The sequence below is a fragment of the Schistocerca nitens genome, chromosome 5 (genome assembly GCF_023898315.1).
Source record: "Schistocerca nitens isolate TAMUIC-IGC-003100 chromosome 5, iqSchNite1.1, whole genome shotgun sequence".
Taxonomy (NCBI): domain Eukaryota; kingdom Metazoa; phylum Arthropoda; class Insecta; order Orthoptera; family Acrididae; genus Schistocerca; species Schistocerca nitens.
In genome coordinates, this window is record NC_064618.1 from 603,337,450 (window position 1) to 603,359,611 (window position 22,162).

Genomic DNA, 22,162 nt, shown 5'->3' on the forward strand with positions numbered 1-22,162 from the left:
CACGTTGGCTGCCGCACGCACTGTGAAAGCCATAGCAGGCCACGCCACGGCATCAGCCCAGAGGCGTAACTGTGTGGCTGCCGGCGGCGTTGTGGCAGTCAACGAGTTAAGCTGAAAAAGCAGGAAATAATATTGTTGATAACAGATACATCAAGAGTTTCAATTAAGATATGCAGTTTAATTTTTATTGCACCATACAGTGCACAATTACTATACATATACTTCCCTACAAATGACTTGTCTGCTCAGTGAAATTTCCATTCTGCAGCGAAGTGTGCACTGATGTAACACTTCTTCCCAGATTAAAAGCTTGTGCCAGAGCGAGAATCGAGTGCGGCACCTTTGCCTTTCACGGGCAAGTGCTCTACCGACGGAGCTACCCAAGCACGATTCGCGACACCTCCTCGCAGCTTTTCTTCCGCGAGTACCTCGTCTCCTAGCTTCCAAACTCACAGAAGCTCTCCCGCGAAATGTGCAATACCAGCACTCTTGGAAGAAAGGCTATCGCGGAGACTTGGCTTAGCCACAGCCTGGGGGATGTATCCAAAATAAAATTTTCACTCTCTTTCTGAGTGTGTGCAGATGAACTTCTGTGAAGATTGGAAGGTAGAAGACGAGGTAATGGTGGAAGTAAAGCCGTGAGGAAGAGTCGTGAGTTGTGCTTGGATAGCTCAGTCGCCGGCACGGCAGCTCGCCGTGATGGGTCAGAGGACTGGCTGCCCTCTGCAATAAAAACAAACTAAATAAAGTAATCAACGATGAACTTAAATCGGTGGCAAGTGACGTCTTCCCAGACCAAACGCAACGAACAATCATGTATAAAATGGAAAAAGAAAAAAAATAGTAAGCAGAGCACTTGTCTACATCTACATCTACATCTACATCCATACTCCGCAAGCCACCTGGCGGTGTGTGGCGGAGGGTACCTTGAGTACCTCTATTGGTTCTCCCTTCTATTCCAGTCTCGTATTGTTCGTGGAAAGAAGGATTGTCGGTATGCCTCTGTGTGCTCTAATCTCTCTGATTTTATCCTCATGGTCTCTTCGCGAGATATACGCAGGAGGGAGCAATATACTGCTTAACTCTTCGGTGAAAGTATGTTCTCGAAACTTCAACAAAAGCTGCTCTCCGTTGGATCTGCTCTATCTCTCCTATCAACCCTATCTGGTAAGTATCCCACACTGCTGAGCAGTATTCAAGCAGTGGGCGAATAAGCGTACTGTAACCTACTTCCTTTGTTTTCGGATTGCATTTCCTTAGGATTCTTCCAATGAATCTCAGTCTGTAATCTGCTTTACCGACGATCAACTTGCCCACGAAATGTAAGAGCCAGACTTCGAGTTTCGGTCCGGGATCCGGTTTTAATCTGCCAGGTAGTTTCAAATAAAGCACTCCGTCTTCAGGCCACGAGTGGCCTACCGGGACCATCCGACCACCGTGTCATCCTCGGTGGAGGATGCGGATAGGAGGGGCGTGGGGTCAGCACACCGCTCTCCCGGTCGTAAGATGGTATTCTTGACCGCAGCCGCTACTATTTTGTCGAGTAGCTCCTCAGTTGGCATCACGAGGATGAGTGCACCTCGAAAAATGGCAACAGCTCATGGCGGCCTGGATGGTCACCGATCCAAGTGCCGACCACTCACGACAGCGCTTAACTTCGGTGATCTCACGGGAACCGGTGTAGCAACTGCGGCAAGGCCGTTGTCTAGTTTGAAATGACTTACTGTTTACTCTATCGCTAGTGAATACATATAGTGCACCGCAAGAACAGTGACACCAACCCAAAAATTCAATAATTGAGAAAAATCGACTTAAAGAATTCTATGAAACATACATTGAAATAGTTTAAGCTCACTTTAAATTTCAAGTAAATGTTTTAGTTCTGTTCTCGTCGAATGTAAGGCGTTATCATGTAATTATTAATGAATTCTTTCAACTGTGTCACTTTTATTGCTCTTCTGTTAACTTTTTCATTTTTCTTAGGACCCTTCATATAATAGTTCTGCTACTTTTCCAACCAAAATAATATTTCTTTTTGCTTGTTGTAATATAATACGACATTCGAAAGACCATCGGGCAAAATTAGTATTTAAGTCAGACTAAGAAATGAAAAAAAGGTTAAATTATTTTAATAGAAGAATACAAAAGGCAAATTATAATTCATGAAAATTAATACAACTTAGCAAGGAACATCAGTTACGCACAATTAAGGGAACACAATGTACGAAAGCATGGAATCACAAACGGACTTATAATGTAGAAATACCTTTCTCCGGAAAAAGGCATTCAGTATGAACGTCCTTTATAGTAAAAATTTCCATTTTTTTCTTGTAAACTGCAACGCACGAAATTTCGTAACATTTATAACAGCTGTAATCGTCAAAACAGTGTGTGTTCCTTCACATATGCATGCCGGTCTAAAGAACACTATAATGTAAGGCATAGGTATGTATGAACACAGGCAGTATAATAATCAATTATATTAAAAATTACTTTCAACTTACCTTATACATGTAACATATAACAGTTCAAGTCTTCTTGAATGATCCACGCACACCTGCCAGTAGCAACGCTGAAGCCACACTGTTCTTGTCGTGGCAAATCATGAAGTAGCCTACAACGAGACTGACAATTGTCCTGAAGTGGAGAGATTTCGGAGTAGAGAATGGCGTTTTTCGTGCAGGTTGGCGCATTTCACAAGTGTTTTTCAGTGAAGTAATCTAATAAAAGTCGGTGTTTTCGACTTGTCAATTTTGTTGCTACAGTGAGAAATGCCAAAATTACGAATGCAGGATGAGAAAATTTGTAGCACTCCTGTAAGAGAGCATAGCTAATACTAAAAGACAAAAATTAAAGTATTGCAATTACTGTTCAGATAAGGAAAGATGAAAAGAGAAAATTTAACGACCAGACGCCATCCAGAGTGTGAGAGTTGGAAAACTTGCGAGATGAAGACATTACTCGTCATTCGTCTGATATGACTTGAAGAAACCAATAAATCATAAAAAACAGTATGCACAGACAAGTATCCAAACCCTCCTCCTCCGTTTCGTAAGTCGAGTTTGTTAACCGAGATGTAATGTTTAATGGGCGAAGTATGAAAGGTGTTATTTTGTGATAAATTAGTACTGATCATATTAAGCCTTCATTTATCTACGTAGACATTCGCCCATAAATCTTAGACATAATAAACTCCATACAAAGTTAGTTAAGTACATTGAAATTAAATGAAATTGTTTAGAATGAAAAGAAAAAATTAGTGGCATGATTTGAGTGCATGGTCTTCCGGTATCTGCAATGTAATATATGCGCAGTGTAAATGGATAATTCGAGGCTAGACCATAACTCGAAACCGTATTTCACGCGTAAGGCGAGGTTCACCTCAAATTACTTTTCACCCGTTACACACGATTGCAAATTTCTTTCACTTAGACCAGCATTTCTTACTTTTTCGACGGATGGAGCCATTTTATGTCCACTTTTATCGTAAACTCCTGGTTTCTCTATGTAATATGTTGCAATGCAACATTTAGTAAGGGGTTTGGAAAAATAAAAGTTTTTCAAACAACATTAATTTACATAAAAAGTAATACCAAAATTAATCCTAAAGCCGTTAAATTAATTGAAAATCAAAATAACATATGAAGCTAAACTTTTAAATTTCAGTTTTAGTGAAATGAATGTGCTGGTTCTTGTTTTTGAAGATACATTTAATATTTTTAATCTTTGTGGATGAAAGTGGAATTCTCAAGACTAATTCCGCATCAAACGTGTTGTGGTACTTATTTTTGTCAAAACAAATGAGAATCCTGTTCCACACATATATATTTGCAAGCGATAGAAGGATGTAGGTGGTAGTAGTTACTCTGAGATGAAGAAGCTTGCACAGGATAGAGCGGCCTGTAGAGCTGCATCAAACCAGTCGCTGTTCTGAAGACCACAACAACAACACAGAAGTACTAACACGACCTTTTGCGACAACAGAAAATACTCATCTGTACCAGAATTCCGCTAACGGCCTCAGTCCATCAAAGGAACTGGGACACGACGTGGTACAGAGGAAGTGCGAGAAATGGAACGCTCTGCAGCAGTAAGGATAACGTTGGTGAGATAGTCCATCTGGTCATCACAACTGAGGAAATCTTGTTCTGCGAAGGTCGCTAGGGAGGAGTAAAGCTGCCAGCAACTTCAGTAAGGCCGCCATTTGGGCATGCATGCGGATGGGGTAGGAGTCAGCAGATGGAGAGCACACGGGAAATGGTCGCTTGAGTAAGCGTCAGAAAGAACGGACCACTCAAGATGATGGGCAAGCTGGGCAATGCAAAAGGATAGGTCCAAATGCGAATAGGTGTCCGAGGACTCAGAAAGGAAAGTAGGTGCTCCAGTATTAAAGCAGAAGAGGTTGAGTTGGTTAAGAAGGTCAGCCAAGAGGGCACCTCTCTGACAGGTCCTGGGAGAGCCCCAAAGGGGATGATGCACGTTAAAGTCACCGAATAGCAAAAATAGGGGAGGTTGCTGCCCAATAAGCTGAAGGAAGTCTGCCCTGGTGACATCGAAAGACAGAGGTACATAAATGGTACAGAGGGAGAAAGTCAGGTGAGGAAGGAAACGGTCAACGACAACAGCATGAAGACAGGTAGTCAGGGAGATGGGTTGACTATGAAGGTCATTCCATATGAGCAGCATAACGCCCCCATGAGATGGGATGCCGACCTCAGGGGGAAGGTCAAAATGAATTGGTAATGTAAAAGCTCAAAGCGGTCTTGAGGGCGCAATTTCGTTTCCTGAAGGCAGAGTACAAGTGGGTGCTGCGATGCTAAAAGCAGCTGTAAATCCTCTTTGTGGGACCGAAGCCTACAAATTTTCCATTGGAGGACAGTCATGAGGAGAAAGAGATGTAGGAGTGTCAATCCGGTGGCCGCGGAGGGACAGCCGGCGGAGAGTTGCTACTACAGGGCACAGAAGCAGGAGGATCCTGCTCCATGGGTCCACAGATGCATCGGCGTGCTTGTGCGGTCGGTCTGTGGAGTCCAACGCTGGAAAACGGTTGGTGGTGCGCACCGGCGAGACAGAGGCCGGACGGCCTAAGTGACTAGGTGGCGACACTGGCGAGCAGGATCTTCGAGTTGGTCAAGGAGAAGACCGTTTGTCTTTAGCAGAGTTCGAGCCCTTCTGGTTAGAGGAAGACTTGGGTGTTGTTTGGCTGGAGGGATGGAGGAAGTCTTCTTGGGAGTACTCCTTCTGTCCTTTCCTGCCTGCCAGTTGTGAAGTGGGTAGCTTCGCCCCTTTACGCGAGAGTTTGATGGGTTGTTGCACAGTGGGACGGGGGGACAGCGATGCTATCTTGACCCTGGGCGACTTCACAACCTCAGAGCCAAATTTGAGATCGCATGTCTGAGTGACTATGGCCTTCATGGAGCAAGGAGTAACAAGAACCAAACTATAGGTGCCAGACGGGAGAACACTGGGTTTGCGACTAGCCAGTAACTTGCAAGTTACTGGGTAAGGCACTTTTTCCTTTACCCAAATCTCTTGAACAGCCCACTCATCTAGATACATTGGATAATCCCGGGAGGAGGCTGCATAGCCGCCATTGCAGTTGATACAGTGGAGAGGAGTAGGTGGACATTCACCCTCATGTGCATCCCTGCCACAGGTTATGCATGTGGCTGGGTGTCAACAAGACGTTCTAGTGTGAATCAACCGATGACACTGGTAGCAGTGCATCTGATTCGGTATGTACGGCTGGACTGTACGGCTGAACTGTACGGCTGGACTGTGATGATTTCATAGCCTGCTTTAATCTTGGACGGCAGCACCACCCCACCAAAGGTGAAGAAAAGAGTGTGGGTGAGCACCAAGGAGGAATCGACCTTTTTCGTTACACGATGGACAGAAATGACATCCTGATCACAGAGGTAAGATTGTATTTCAGCTTCGGTTAGATCGTCAAGCAGACGTGTAAATTACACCACGGGAAGAAGTGAAAGTTCTATGAGCCTCGACATGAACAGGGTAGCCGTGGAGAAGTGAGGCAGCAAGTAGTTGTTGTGCTTGAGAATCAGAAGCCATCTCCAAAAGTGAAGTGCCTTTCCGTAAACGAGTACAGGATTTTACAGGTCCAGAAATGGCATCAACACCTTTCTTAATAATAAAAGGACTGACTGTGGCGAGGGACTGGTCGTCTTCAGTACGGGATACCACAAGGAACCACGGTGCTGCGGGAAGGGTCTTAGAATCAGTAGTCTCATTGCGTTTACGTTTCGTCGACATCGATGTAGAGGATGATTGACTCATCACGAGGAAATCGCCCATGATTGCCAGCATCTCCGATGACGCACTCCTTCCATCTGGGGGCCCACTTCACAAGGGGGTGCACCCGCCTTAGGTGATTGTTCACACCTCAGGTCACAACTCCCGAACACCTGAGAGAGGGACCAATGGGCAATTTGGGAAGGTGACAGCTCAGGCAATCACCCCTCCCTGGGCCTGGCCTGTACCAGGGGGTACGTGCGAACCTTACCTGTCGACCCGGGGCTAGGAATTACGTGTTACCAAGTCACCTTTTACGCGTCAGACGCATGATCCGGTCTTCAGGAGTGCACAGGGAGGAAGAAGAAAGAAGAGGAGCCTCAAACGCTGAAGCGAAGGGACGAGAGGAGAAGGGAAACAAAGTAAGGAAAAGGGAGCCAAAAAGAATGTTGATACTGTTCGCAGGTCAGCGACAGAATGCAAAACATTCCCAATAATACCCCAGACATGTTCCCCAAGGGAGAGGAAAAAGAATAGGAAGAGGATAGACGTACAGCACAGAAGGGAAAAAGTGCTGCAAAGGCTGGGGGCCTGTGGTAATCAAGCATGAACCCGCCAAAGAGTGGCAAGCCCACTGGAGGGTTCAACTGTAGTGACACAGTACGCGCTCTGCCTGGCGATCAGGAATTGCGAGCAGCGTTGTCTGCCATAGCAACCGCGATTTCATCGACCACCTATGCTGCAACCGGTCATTGGCCCCTTCCCACAGCTACGCCCAGTTCTCTAGTTGATTCGAACTTCATCATTCTCCACGCAAAAGGTGGAGAAAGAGGATCTTCCATAATTTTTTCAGCCGGCGATATTCTCTAAGTGCAGCTGCAGCATTACTGTTGTTTTGATAATAGAGCTTCACCAACAATGCCCTGTTCCTTTTGTCGAGGCTCATGTTGGAACGTCAAAAAGTGCACTGCGACTGGTCAGGGGTGGGAGACTATCAATCACGATGACTGATCACGGCACCTGCTTGCTATAGTTGGAACTGGATGGTGGCGCTGTGACGCATGGAAATTATTCACCCCATACTCTGGACATTAATGCTATCAAATTTAGTACTCATATGGTAATTAGTATCTGTGTTACAACGTCTTAAATAGGGGAAGTTCACTTATAACCAACCATCTGGTAATTTCCATTTCTGCGAGCCATTCCTGACGTAGTTACTAGATCTGAGGTTGTTGATTAACTTTCTAAAAACGATGAATATATAAATACAATGCCATTAAGAACTAAAACGAAAGTTCAACTACAGTGGTAATGATATACTGCATATAGTATACTGAGGGATACCTCCCGCCGGCCAGTGCGGCCGAGCGGTTCTAGGCGCTACAGTCTGGAACCGCGCGACCGCTACGGTCGCAGGTTCGAATCCTGCCTCGGTCATGGATGTGTGTGATGTCCTTAGGTTCGTTATGTTTAAGTAGTCCTAAGTTCTATGGGACTGATGACCTCCGATATTAAGTCCCATAGTGCTCAGAGCCATTTGATTTGATACCTCCTAATAATCGTGTTGAACCTCCTTTCACCCGGTGTAGTGCAATAACTCGACGTGGCAAGGCGTCAACAAATTCTTGAAAGTCCCCTACAGACTCAGAGAGCCACGTTGCTTCTATAACCGTCCACAATTGCGAAAGTGTTGCTGGTGCACGATTTTGTGCACGAACTGACCTCTCGATTATGTTCCATAAATGTTCGATGGGATTCATTTCGAGTTGTCTGGGTGGCCAAATCATTCGCACGAACTGTCCCGAATACTCTCAGAACCAGCCGAGAACAATTGTGGCCCAATGACATGTCGAATTTCCATCCATAGAAGTTCCATCGACTGTTTGCTCCAAATGGTATCCAGCTAGCCGAACATAAACATTTCATGTTAATCATCGATACAGTTGGACCAGAGCACCCATACCATTGCATGTAAACACAATTCACACCAATATAGAGCCACCACCAGCTTGTGCAGTGCCTCGTTGACAACTTGGGTCCATCGCTTCTTGGGGTCTGCACCACACTCGAACCTTAACATCAGCTCTTACCAAATGAAATCGGGTCTCATCTGACGAGGCTACGGTTTTCTAGTCGTCTGCGATCCAACCGATATGGTCACGACTCCAGGAGAGGCGCTGCAGGTTATGCCTAGCAAAGGCACTCCCTTCGGTCGTCTGCTGCCATAGCCCATTAACGCCAAATTTCGCCGCACTGTCCTAACGGATACGTTTGTCGTACGCCCCACCTTGATTTCTGCGGTTATTTCATGGAGTGTCGCTTGTCTGTTAGCGCTGACAGTTCTACGCAAACGCCGCTGCTCTTGGGGGTTAAGTCGCGAAGGTAGACCACTGCGTGAGATGTAATGCCTGAAATCTGATATTCTCGACACTCTCTTGACACTGTGGTCATTGAATCCTGTAACGATTTCTGAAGTGGAATGTCCCATGCGTCTAGCTCCAACTACCATTCCGCGTTCATTGGCTCGTTAAGTCCCGTCGTGCGGCCATAATCACAGCGGAAACTTTTTCACATGAATCACCTGAGTACAAATGACAGCTGAACCAATGCACTGCTTTTTATACCTTGTGTACGCGATACTATCGCCGGCTATATATGTGATATCGCTATCCAAAGACTTTTGTCGCCTCAGTGTTAAGTAAAGTCCTATGGCATGAATCGCTGTGAGACCCTGAAGGATAGGTACAACCGTAGACACCTTTCCTTCCTGAAGCGTAAGTTTTGTTTGTTGTGTAAGTGTAAGTGGCTGTAACGGGTGTGTTTGTAGTATGGTGTCGTGTGTGTGTTGGTTGACGACGAGAGAAGGGAGAAACATGTTGTCAGCACACAGCCTACTCCTCTTGAATAACACCAAGGGAGCCGCCAGGCTTTGCGTTCCCATCGAACGGACGGATCACCACCAATAATGTCGCATGCCCTCACTTCAAGAGAATTTGCGGAGAGGTTCGGAATTTAATCCAAAACATAGGCATAAAGACCGGTGATCACGGACTTTACGCCACTACCTCTCCTGCCCCTCTTGCCGTAAAGCCGGCCGCGGTGGCCGTGCGGTTCTGGCGCTGCAGTCCGGAACCGCGGGACTGCTACGGTCGCAGGTTCGAATCCTGCCTCGGGCATGGGTGCGTGTGATGTCCTTAGGTTAGTTAGGTTTAAGTAGTTCTTAGTTCTAGCGGACTTATGACCTAAGATGTTGAGTCCCATAGTGCTCAGAGCCATTTGAACCATTTCTTGCCGTAAAGGCAAAGAGACAGTGTACTATCAACAACATGCGGAATGTCCAGATGGACCCCTATACAAGTATTTGTCTCGCCCGACGGTGCTTCACTTGGTCTGACAGGAAGCAGTGTGTCCACCGCTGCACGCCCGTTGACTACAATGGTTCAAATGGCTCTGAGCACTGTGGGATTTAACTTCTGAGGTCATCAGTCTCCTAGGACTTAGAACTACGTAAACCAAACTAACCTAAGGATATCACACACATGCATGCCCGAGGCAGGATTCGAACCTGCAACCGTAGCGGTCGCGCGGTTCCAGACTGTAGCGCCTAGAACCGCTCGCCCACTCCGACCGACCGGCTGACTACAATGGCTGTGAGGCGAAGTGTGAAGCATCGCGTGCTTGATTGTCAGAGCATTATTGGTTCTCAACGGTTTTCAGACACAGAAATTACAACGCACTAAATCAGTTCCGTGGCGGTAGGACGCACGAGCTTTGACGCAACACTGTTCACTTCCGGCGCCTTTTCTGAGCATCAGTGACTCCCTTCAGGAAGTCTCTTGTCCGTCGGGACTAGTATTTCATACTATTAAACCGAACTGTAACATATATTAAAATTTAAATGAAAGTAGTTTATGATACTAGTGTCAAGTCTGAACTGCACACAACATACCATATGCGCCGTCTAGAAAGGGTAGCTGCAATGAAGTTTTAGTGCAATTTTATTATAACATGTAATATGAGATTTCGCCACACCAACCATGGTCATCGGTACTCTGACCAACTAGCTGTACCGACGTTTTAAGCACTTTGGCAATGAAGCATCTACAAGAAATGCCTTTGAAGAACTCTTTCAGCGTTGAGAGTCTAACTTCAATGTCAGTTATACCAACGCAATAGTGTATTGTTAAGATACGATACATAACACAGAATGGACTCATATTCATTTAACGACTATGCTATTCTCGTTGTGGATTACACTGCAAAATTGATACCGAATGCTCGACATCATAATAATTCTACTCGTGACTATTTCCAGATACGGACGAGTCAGCAGAAAGCAGACATGGAAATAGCAAAGCGGTTGTCCCACATACTCCTAGCAACAGAGACCTCCTGTTGGGTCTGGATGTCCACACTTTCTGCACAGTCCTTTGCCGGCGAATGGATGAAGACGAGGTAAGCTGCTTCACAGTAATCAAAGACAGACATGTACAACTGATAGCTTGATTAGTATCTATGATGCAACGGTTGTGTGGATCCAATAAAGATTCATTTCTCTTATTGTTTTCTGTACCTGTGCTCGCTCCCATCGAGTCACTTTACATTGCTCTGTTGTTAACAGACCGTACTCGTATTCTGGTTGAGTAAAATTCAAGTACAAGCTTCCGTGGTATCGATAAAGCAATTTTAGATTGATACTGGTATCATCTACGGTCAACGCTACGGCAGATTCCCACCATCACCATCGATATGTGCTGTAGCTTCGTCAATTATTAGCTCCACTTCGATAGGTCTTCCAACGACCTACTTTCCCTTGCAAATTAGGCATTTGGGAAAACTCAGAACAATATTCTTGCAGAAAAGTTTAACAAAAGGTATACGTTCATATACTTTTCACACAACTGAATAACCTGCAGTCTCGTGTTTGATCGATGTGACTCAGAAGTTAGCTGCATTTACGTGCGTCTAGGAACTGTGGAACAGTTACTGTCAGCGGAAAACTGCTCTTATTTGAGCACAAAAAAGGCGAGCTTCAGCTTGCCTTCAACAATTACCAAATCATTTGAGTGGACGCCGCGCAAAAGCTGCTGCAACAAGTTTTTAGGTGCCCAGATCTTAAGATGGCCTGTGCTGGCTGACATCGGTCACAGAAATTAAATAATACTTTGATCTAGATTTTGTTACCGAGATAATATAACAATTACTGTGGTCAGGTTGCCCTCCATGGGGTGGGTGCGCGCAACGACTGTGGTTATATTGGGTTAGATAGAGCAGCAATCAGTCGCAGAATTAAGTTGCTTTAATATGACATTTATAGTCGCAACGCAGATCAGATTTAGCCCTGTGTCAGGTCATTATCAATGCAGTGAGGAAATGTAGCAGTTGTTCGTGCATTCACTTGAACTGAACAACTGCTACAATTCCGCACGGCATTGATAATGACCTGACACAGGACGAAATCTGATCTGCGTTGTGACTATAAATGTCATATTAAAGCAACTTAATTCTACGACTGATTGCTGCTCTATCTAACCCTATTACTGTGGTATCTCCTCGACACAGTAAGGTTGTATACTTATATGGATATAGCGTCTGTTCTTTCGGACATGTCCGAAAGAACAGACACCATATCCATATACACTCCTGGAAATTGAAATAAGAACACCGTGAATTCATTGTCCCAGGAAGGGGAAACTTTATTGACACATTCCTGGGGTCAGATACATCACATGATCACACTGACAGAACCACAGGCACATAGACACAGGCAACAGAGCATGCACAATGTCGGCACTAGTACAGTGTATATCCACCTTTCGCAGCAATGCAGGCTGCTATTCTCCCATGGAGACGATCGTAGAGATGCTGGATGTAGTCCTGTGGAACGGCTTGCCATGCCATTTCCACCTGGCGCCTCAGTTGGACCAGCGTTCGTGCTGGACGTGCAGACCGCGTGAGACGACGCTTCATCCAGTCCCAAACATGCTCAATGGGGGACAGATCCGGAGATCTTGCTGGCCAGGGTAGTTGACTTACACCTTCTAGAGCACGTTGGGTGGCACGGGATACATGCGGACGTGCATTGTCCTGTTGGAACAGCAAGTTCCCTTGCCGGTCTAGGAATGGTAGAACGATGGGTTCCATGACGGTTTGGATGTACCGTACACTATTCAGTGTCCCCTCGACGATCACCAGTGGTGTACGGCCAGTGTAGGAGATCGCTCCCCACACCATGATGCCGGGTGTTGGCCCTGTGTGCCTCGGTCGTATGCAGTCCTGATTGTGGCGCTCACCTGCACGGCGCCAAACACGCATACGACCATCATTGGCACCAAGGCAGAAGCGACTCTCATCGCTGAAGACGACACGTCTCCATTCGTCCCTCCATTCACGCCTGTCGCGACACCACTGGAGGCGGGCTGCACGATGTTGGGACGTGAGCGGAAGACGGCCTAACGGTGTGCGGGACCGTAGCCCAGCTTCATGGAGACGGTTGCGAATGGTCCTCGCCGATACCCCAGGAGCAACAGTGTCCCTAATTTGCTGGGAAGTGGCGGTGCGGTCCCCTACGGCACTGCGTAGGATCCTACGGTCTTGGCGTGCATCCGTGCGTCGCTGCGGTCCGGTCCCAGGTCGACGGGCACGTGCACCTTCCGCCGACCACTGGCGACAACATCGATGTACTGTGGAGACCTCACGCCCCACGTGTTGAGCAATTCGGCGGTACGTCCACCCGGCCTCCCGCATGCCCACTATACGCCCTCGCTCAAAGTCCGTCAACTGCACATACGGTTCACGTCCACGCTGTCGCGGCATGCTACCAGTGTTAAAGACTGCGATGGAGCTCCGTATGCCACGGCAAACTGGCTGACACTGACGGCGGCGGTGCACAAATGCTGCGCAGCTAGCGCCATTCGACGGCCAACACCGCAGTTCCTGGTGTGTCCGCTGTGCCGTGCGGTTGATCATTGCTTGTACAGCCCTCTCGCAGTGTCCGGAGCAAGTATGGTGGGTCTGACACACCGGTGTCAATGTGTTATTTTTTCCATTTCCAGGAGTGTAAGTCTATAGTTCTGGCAATACCGGCCATGACCTCCTTCTTCTGTTCGGATGCACACGTATTCCCCGAACTCATACGGGACTTGGTCAGAATGTCTTCCACGAGTAAGGAGTATGTTAGGGTGGGACACTACGAAAGTAGTGTGTGGACGTACAGGGTGAGAATGTGGGTCTCGCGGGAGGCGTGCGCGAGATAGTCCCTGCAGTCGCAATATCCTCTGTGGTCTCGGTGGCTCAGATGGGTAGAGCGTCTGCCATTTAAGCAGGAGATCCCGGGTTCGCATACCGGTCGGGGTACACATTTTCACGTGTCTCCGTTATACATCAACGCCCGTCAGCAGTTGAAGTTATTAATACAATTCTAATTTCAGTAAGGTTGCCGTTTAATAAATACAGTTCTGTTATATCAAATAGCTACCCACACTATGATTTCAGGAGTTTCTGTGTATGGGTATCGAGATCTTCCTGTGCCCTTTCACTAGGTAGTCTATGGACACGATGACATCGATATGACCATCACAGTCTGAAACGAGACTGCACAGACTGCCACTCTATGTTCCAGGTGGCTCTTGACTCTATACCACGCAACTCTATCGTCTGTGATGAGGCATCAGAATCTAGCAAGGTGTAACAGATGTTTCGTGGTGACACACCGCCTGTAGCCTCTGCCCGATTTTATGTTGTCATCCATCTGTTCGTCAGAGACAGTCGAACAATGGTACGACGTTCTCGTGGTGAAATTCTTCTGGAAGACTCTTGCGTAACATCGCCCAGTCATTGCACTGCATCCAACTATCTGTGCGATCTGTCGACATGTTTCTCCAGTGTCCCAACCTTTCTCAAAATCCGAAAGACGGCGATTGGCTGTGCGTGCACATCCTCTGGCGGCTTCCATCTGAAAAATTCCAGTAACATTAGACACTACCAGTAGCTATCTTGCACTGACTCCATTGTTCATTCTAGGAATGGTTTTTTCATACAGGGTGGTCCGAAACAGTCTGAAAATCTTTTAAGGGTGTTTCAGGATGGGATGTGCAGAGAAATAATTGTAAAGAAAAAAAAATCGATACAATGGGCCGTTTGCGAGATGAACAGCATTGAAGTTAGCCAATCAGGCCGTTGCGCGCGCAAATGCAAGTGGCCCGTCGGAGACGGTATCGCCAAATGTGTTCTTCGTTTGGTTTACAAAAAACGAACAAAAGAGTGATTCAAAAACTGGATATGAAATGCCACTGAGGATCGAACCTGAGCCAGTGACGGAAAAGTCTCGTGCACTATCATCTGCGATATATGAACAACTGACACTAATTGTATCTAGCGAGCTGCTTGAATGTGTGCGCGCTACGGCTTGATTAGGTAACGTCAACGCTAATTAACTCAGAAACGATCCAGCATATCAATTTTTTCTTATCAATTAACCCCTAGCAAGAAACATCCTCACAGGGTTTTCAGACTGTTTGTGGCCACCTTGTATACTGAAAGTCGAAAACAAACCCGAATTACAAATTTTAATCAACATATGCCAAAGGTGTAGCAATGGGGGGTTCCCCGGCCCCCTCCCGCCAGCTGGTATTTGGGATACAGAGTTTTTGTTCATTACAGAATTTAAGAGTGACTGGCTAATCATCAATTCCCCAGAAATAAGTTTTTTGTGTTACCTATAAAATTAATTCTTGTGGCATGATACATCTCGAAACAGACAGTTTATAGCAAAAATAACTGTTTTAGTCTCTTACCCCTGCCGATAAATTTCTGTAGATGCCCATGTCTATAGGCATAGAAATTCGGTTGTACCAGTTTGATAACGATCGGTAGAGGGTCCATGGTGTAACATTTTGCATTTTTGGTGTTTGAGAATTGTCTTCTAGAAGTGCATGATAGTGAAATTGCTGTATTAACTTACGAGCGACGAATGCTTTGTAATAGCTTGCTGAGTAGCAGTGGCAACATTAATGCTCAGCTCTGTGGTTTAGTGCAGTAGTGGTGTCGTGGATGGCAAATTAGTGTTATCAAAAAAATGTACAGTATACACGTTTGATCTACATCTACATCTACATCTATACTCCGCGAGCCACCTTACGGTGTGTGGCGGAGGGTACTTATTGTACCACTATCTGATCCCCCCTTCCCTGTTCCATTCACGAATTGTGCGTGGGAAGAACGACTGCTTGTAAGTCTCCGTATTTGCTCTAATTTCTCGGATCTTTTCGTTGTGATCATTACGCGAGATATATGTGGGCGGTAGTAATATGTTGCCCATCTCTTCCCGGAATGTGCTCTCTCGTAATTTCGATAATAAACCTCTCCGTATTGCGTAACGCCTTTCTTGAAGTGTCCGCCACTGGAGCTTGTTCAGCATCTCCGTAACGCTCTCGCGCTGACTAAATGTCCCCATGACGAATCGCGCTGCTTTTCGCCTGATCATGTCTATCTCTTCTATTAATCCAACCTGGTAAGGGTCCCATACTGATGAGCAATACTCAAGAATCGGACGAACAAGCGTTTTGTAAGCTACTTCTTTCGTCGATGAGTCACATTTTCTTAGAATTCTTCCTATGAATCTCAACCTGGCGCCTGCTTTTCCCACTATTTGTTTTATGTGATCATTCCACTTCAGATCGCTCCGGATAGTAACTCCTAAGTATTTTACGGTCGTTACCGCTTCCAATGATTTACCACCTATGGCATAATCGTACTGGAATGGATTTCTGCCCCTATGTATGCGCATTATATTACATTTATCTACGTTTAGGGAAAGCTGCCAGCTGTCGCACCATTCATTAATCCTCTGCAGGTCTTCCTGGAGTACGTACGAGTCTTCTGATGTTGCTACTTTCTTGTAGACAACCGTGTCATCTGCAAATAGCCTCACGGAGCTACCGATGTTGTCAACTAAGTCATTTATGTATATTGTAAACAATAAAGGTCCTATCACGCTTCCTTGCGGTACTCCCGAAATTACCTCTACATCTGCAGATTTTGAACCGTTAAGAATGACATGTTGTGTTCTTTCTTCTAGGAAATCCTGAATCCAATCACAAACCTGGTCCGATATTCCGTAAGCTCGTATTTTTTTCACTAAACGTAAGTGCGGAACCGTATCAAATGCCTTCCTGAAGTCCAGGAATACGGCATCAATCTGCTCGCCAGTGTCTACGGCACTGTGAATTTCTTGGACAAATAGGGCGAGCTGAGTTTCACATGATCTCTGTTTGCGGAATCCATGTTGGTTATGATGAAGGAGATTTGTATTATCTAAGAACGTCATAATACGAGAACATAAAACATGTTCCATTATTCTACAACAGATTGACGTAAGCGAAATAGGCCTATAATTATTCGCATCTGATTTAAGACCCTTCTTGAAAATGGGAACGACCTGCGCTTTCTTCCAGTCGCTAGGTACTTTACGTTCTTCCAGAGATCTACGATAAATTGCTGATAGAAAGGGGGCAAGTTCTTTAGCATAATCACTGTAGAATCTTACGGGTATCTCGTCTGGTCCGGATGCTTTTCCGCTACTAAGTGATAGCAGTTGTTTTTCAATTCCGATATCGTTTATTTCAATATTTTCCATTTTGGCGTCCGTGCGACGGCTGAAGTCAGGGACCGTGTTACGATTTTCCGCAGTGAAACAGTTTCGGAACACTGAATTCAGTATTTCTGCCTTTCTTCGGTCGTCCTCTGTTTCGGTGCCATCGTGGTCAACGAGTGACTGAATAGGGGATTTAGATCCGCTTACCGATTTTACATATGACCAAAACTTTTTAGGGTTCTTGTTTAGATTGTTTGCCAACGTTTTATGTTCGAATTCGTTGAATGCTTCTCTCATTGCTCTCTTTACGCTCTTTTTCGCTTCGTTCAGCTTTTCCTTATCAGCTATGATTCGACTACTCTTAAACCTATGATGAAGCTTTCTTTGTTTCCGTAGTACCTTTCGTACATGATTGTTATACCACGGTGGATCTTTCCCCTCGCTTTGGACCTTAGTCGGTACGAACTTATCTAAGGCGTACTGGACGATGTTTCTGAATTTTTTCCATTTTTGTTCCACATCCTCTTCCTCAGAAATGAACGTTTGATGGTGGTCACTCAGATATTCTGCGATTTGTGCCCTATCACTCTTGTTAAGCAAATATATTTTCCTTCCTTTCTTGGCATTTCTTATTACACTTGTAGTCATTGATGCAACCACTGACTTATGATCACTGATACCCTCTTCTACATTCACGGAGTCGAAAAGTTCCGGTCTATTTGTTGCTATGAGGTCTAAAACGTTAGCTTCACGAGTTGGTTCTCTAACTATCTGCTCGAAGTAATTCTCGGACAAGGCAGTCAGGATAATGTCACAAGAGTCTCTGTCCCTGGCTCCAGTTCTGATTGTGTGACTATCCCATTCTATACCTGGTAGATTGAAGTCTCCCCCTATTACAATAGTATGATCACGAAACTTCTTCACGACGTTCTGCAGGTTCTCTCTGAGGCGCTCAACTACTACGGTTGCTGATGCAGGTGGTCTATAGAAGCATCCGACTATCATATCTGACCCACCTTTGATACTTAACTTAACCCAGATTATTTCACATTCGCATTCGCTAATAACTTCACTGGATATTATTGAATTCTTTACTGCTATAAATACTCCTCCACCATTGGCGTTTATCCTATCCTTGCGGTATATATTCCATTCTGTGTCTAGGATTTCGTTACTGTTCACTTCCGGTTTTAACCAACTTTCCGTTCCTAATACTATATGCGCACTATTTCCTTCAATAAGCGATACTAATTCAGGAACCTTGCCCTGGATACTCCTGCAGTTTACCAATATTACGTTAACTTTTCCTGTTTTTGGTCTCTGAGGACGGAGGTTCTTTATCAACGATGCTGATGTTCTCTCTGGTAAGCCGTCAGGTATTTTATCGTTTCGCCCAAGGGGGGGGGGGGGTCCCTCTAACCTAAAAAACCCCCGTGTGCACGCCACACGTACTCTGCTACCCTAGTAGCTGCTTCCGGTGTGTAGTGCACGCCTGACCTGTCTAGGGGGGCCCTACAGTTCTCCACCCAATAACGGAGGTCGATGAATTTGCAACCATTATAGTCGCAGAGTCGTCTGAGCCTCTGGTTTAGACCCTCCACACGGCTCCAAACCAGAGGACCGAGATCGACTCTGGGCACTATGCTGCAGATATTAAGCTCAGCTTGCACTCCGCGTGCGATGCTGGTTGTCTTCACCAAATCAGCCAGCCGCCGGAAGGAACCAAGGATGGCCTCAGAACCCAAGCGGCAGGCGTCATTCGTTCCGACTGTAACCAACAGACGCAGAATACATCTCAGACAACTGCAATGTGATGCGAGGTAGAAAACAGTGAAAAATTAGGTTGTTGTTGTGGTCTTCAGTCCTGAGACTGGTTTGATGCAGCTCTCCATGCTACTCTATCCTGTGCAAGCTTCTTCATCTCCCAGTACCTACTGCAACCTACATCCTTCTGAATCTGCTTAGTGTATTGATCTCTTGGTCTCCCTCTACGATTTTTACCCTCCACGCTGCCCTCCAATGCTAAAGTTGTGATCCCTTGATGCCTCAAAACATGTCCTACCAACCGATCCCTTCTTTTAGTCAAGTTGTGCCACAAACTTCTCTTCTCCCCAATCCTATTCAATACCTCCTCATTAGTTACGTGATCTACCCACCTTATCTTCAGCATTCTTCTGTAGCACCACATTTCGAAAGCTTCTATTCTCTTCTTGTCCAAACTGGTTATCGTCCATGTTCCACTTCCATACATGGCTACACTCCATACAAATACTTTCAGAAACGACTTCCTGACACTTAAATCTATACTCGATGTTAACAAATTTCTCTTCTTCAGAAACGATTTCCTTGCCATTGCAAGTCTACATTTTATATCCTCTCTACTTCGACCATCATCGGTTATTTTACTCCCTAAATAGCAAAACTCCTTTACTACTTTAAGTGTCTCATTTCCTAATCTAATTCCCTCAGCATCACCCGACTTAATTTGACTACATTCCATTATCCTCGTTTTGCTTTTGTTGATATTCATCTTATATCCTCCTTTCAAGACACTGTCCATTCCGTTCAACTGCTCTTCCAAGTCCTTTGCTGTCTCTGACAGAATTACAATGTCATCGGCGAACCTCAAAGTTTTTACTTCTTCTCCATGAATTTTAATACCTACTCCGAACTTTTCTTTTGTTTCCTTTACTGCTTGCTCAATATACAGATTGAATAACATCGGGGAGAGGCTACAACCCTGTCTCACTCCTTTCCCAACCACTGCTTCCCTTTCATGCCCCTCGACTCTTATAACTGCCATCTGGTTTCTGTACAAATTGTAAATAGCCTTTCGCTCCCTGTATTTTACCCCTGCCACCTTCAGAATTTGAAAGAGAGTATTCCAGTCAACATTGTCAAAAGCTTTCTCTAAGTCTACAAATGCTAGAAACGTAGGTTTGCCTTTTCTTAATCTTTCTTCCAAGATAAGTCGTAAGGTCAGTATTGCCTCACGTGTTCCAACATTTCTACGGAATCCAAACTGATCTTCCCCGAGGTCGGCTTCTACCAGTTTTTCCATTCGTCTGTAAAGAATTCGCGTTAGTATTTTGCAGCTGTGACTTATTAAACTGATAGTTCGGTAATTTTCACATCTGTCAACACCTGCTTTCTTTGGGATTGGAATTATTATATTCTTCTTGAAGTCTGAGGGTATTTCACCTGTCTCATACATCGTGCTCATTAGATGGTAGAGTTTTGTCATGACTGGCTCTCCCGAGGCCATCAGTAGTTCTAGTGGAATGTTGTCTACTCCCGGGGCCTTGTTTCGACTCAGGTCTTTCAGTGCTCTGTCAAACTCTTCACGCAGTATCTTATCTCCCATTTCGTCTTCATCTACATCCTCTTCCATTTCCATAATATTGTCCTCGAGTACATCTCCCTTGTATAAACCCTCTATATACTCCTTCCACCTTTCTGCCTTCCCTTCTTTGCTTAGAACTGGGTTGCCATCTGAGCTCTTGATATTCATACAAGTGGTTCTCTTCTCTCCAAAGGTCTCTTTAATTTTCCTGTAGGCAGTATCTATCTTACCCCTAGTGAGACAAGCCTCTACATCCTTACATTTGTCCTCTAGCCATCCCTGCTTAGCCATTTTGCACTTCCTGTCGATTTCATTTTTGAGACGTTTGTATTCCTTTTTGCCTGCTTCATTTACTGCATTTTTATATTTTCTCCTTTCATCAATTAAATTCAATATTTCTTCTGTTACCCAAGGATTTCTATTAGCCCTCGTCTTTTTACCTACTTGATCGTCTGCTGCCTTCACCACTTCATCCCTCAGAGCTACCCATTCTTCTTCTACTGTATTTCTTTCCCCCATTCCTGTCAATTGTCTCCTTATGCTCTCCCTGAAACTCTCTACAACCTCTGGTTCTTTCAGTTTATCCAGGTCCCATCTCCTTAAATTCCCACCTTTTTGCAGTTTCTTCAGTTTCAATCTGCAGTTCATAACCAATAGATTGTGGTCAGAATCCACATCTGCCCCAGGAAATGTCTTACAATTTAAAACCTGGTTCCTAAATCTCTGTCTTACCATTATATAATCTATCTGAAACCTGTCAGTATCTCCTGGCTTCTTCCATGTATACAGCCTCCTTTCATGATTCTTGAACCAAGTGTTAGCTATGATTAAGTTATGCTCTGTGCAAAATTCTACAAGGCGGCTTCCTCTTTCATTCCTTCCCCCCAATCCATATTCACCTACTATGTTTCCTTCTCTCCCTTTTCCTACTGACGAATTCCAGTCACCCATGACTATTAAATTTTCGTCTCCCTTCACTACCTGAATAATTTCCTTTATCTCGTCATACATTTCATCTATTTCTTCATCATCTGCAGAGCTAGTTGGCATATAAACTTGTACTACTGTAGTAGGCATGGGCTTCGTGTCTATCTTGGCCACAATAATGCGTTCACTATGCTGTTTGTAGTAGCTAACCCGCACTCCCATTCTTTTATTCATTACTAAACCTACTCCTGCATTACCCCTATTTGATTTTGTATTTATAACCCTGTAATCACCTGACCAAAAGTCCTGTTCCTCCTGCCACCGAACTTCACTAATTCCCACTATATCTAACTTTAACCTATCCATTTCCCTTTTCAAATTTTCTAACCTACCTGCCCGATTAAGTGATCTGACATTCCACGCTCCGATCCGTAGAACGCCAGTTTTCTTTCTCCTGATAACGACGTCCTCTTGAGTAGTCCCCGCCCGGAGATCCGAATGGGGGACTATTTTACCTCCGGAATATTTTACCCAAGAGGACGCCATCATCATTTAATCATACAGTAGAGCTGCATGTCCTCGGGAAAAATTACGGCTGTAGTTTCCCCTTGCTTTCAGCCGTTCGCAGTACCAGCAGAGCAAGGCCGTTTTGGTTAATGTTACAAGGCCAGATCAGTCAATCATCCAGACTGTTGCCCCTGCAACTACTGAAAAGGCTGCTGCCCCTCTTCAGGAACCACATGTTTGTCTGGCCTCTCAACAGATGCCCCTCCGTTGTGGTTGCACCTACGGTACGGCCATCTGTATCGCTGAGGCACGCAAGCCTCCCCACCAACGGCAAGGTCCATGGTTCATGGGGGGGGGGAAAAATTAGGATGCGGTTGAAAAACAGGTCAACAGTCTTCTGCCTGTGGTTTCTAGCGCCGTTTAGTTTACAGTGTGACATTGTTTATTCTGGTAGGCCTATCATGGGCCGTCGATGAGTGATTTTTTTACATTGCGTTTGATAATGAAAATACTAAGGAGAAAGGAGAATTGAAAAT

The 22,162-nt window shown here is 45.3% G+C and overlaps 1 protein-coding gene across 1 annotated transcript in view; it reads left to right on the forward strand.

Moving 5' to 3' along the window:
- Window positions 1–22,162, forward strand: part of LOC126259783 (uncharacterized) — a 52,254-nt gene that overhangs the window by 24,328 nt on the left and 5,764 nt on the right. Inside the window, exon 4 of the mRNA XM_049956791.1 lies at window positions 10,571–10,710. Coding sequence (XP_049812748.1) covers window positions 10,571–10,710 — 140 coding nt within the window. The remainder of the gene's footprint in view (window positions 1–10,570; window positions 10,711–22,162) is intronic.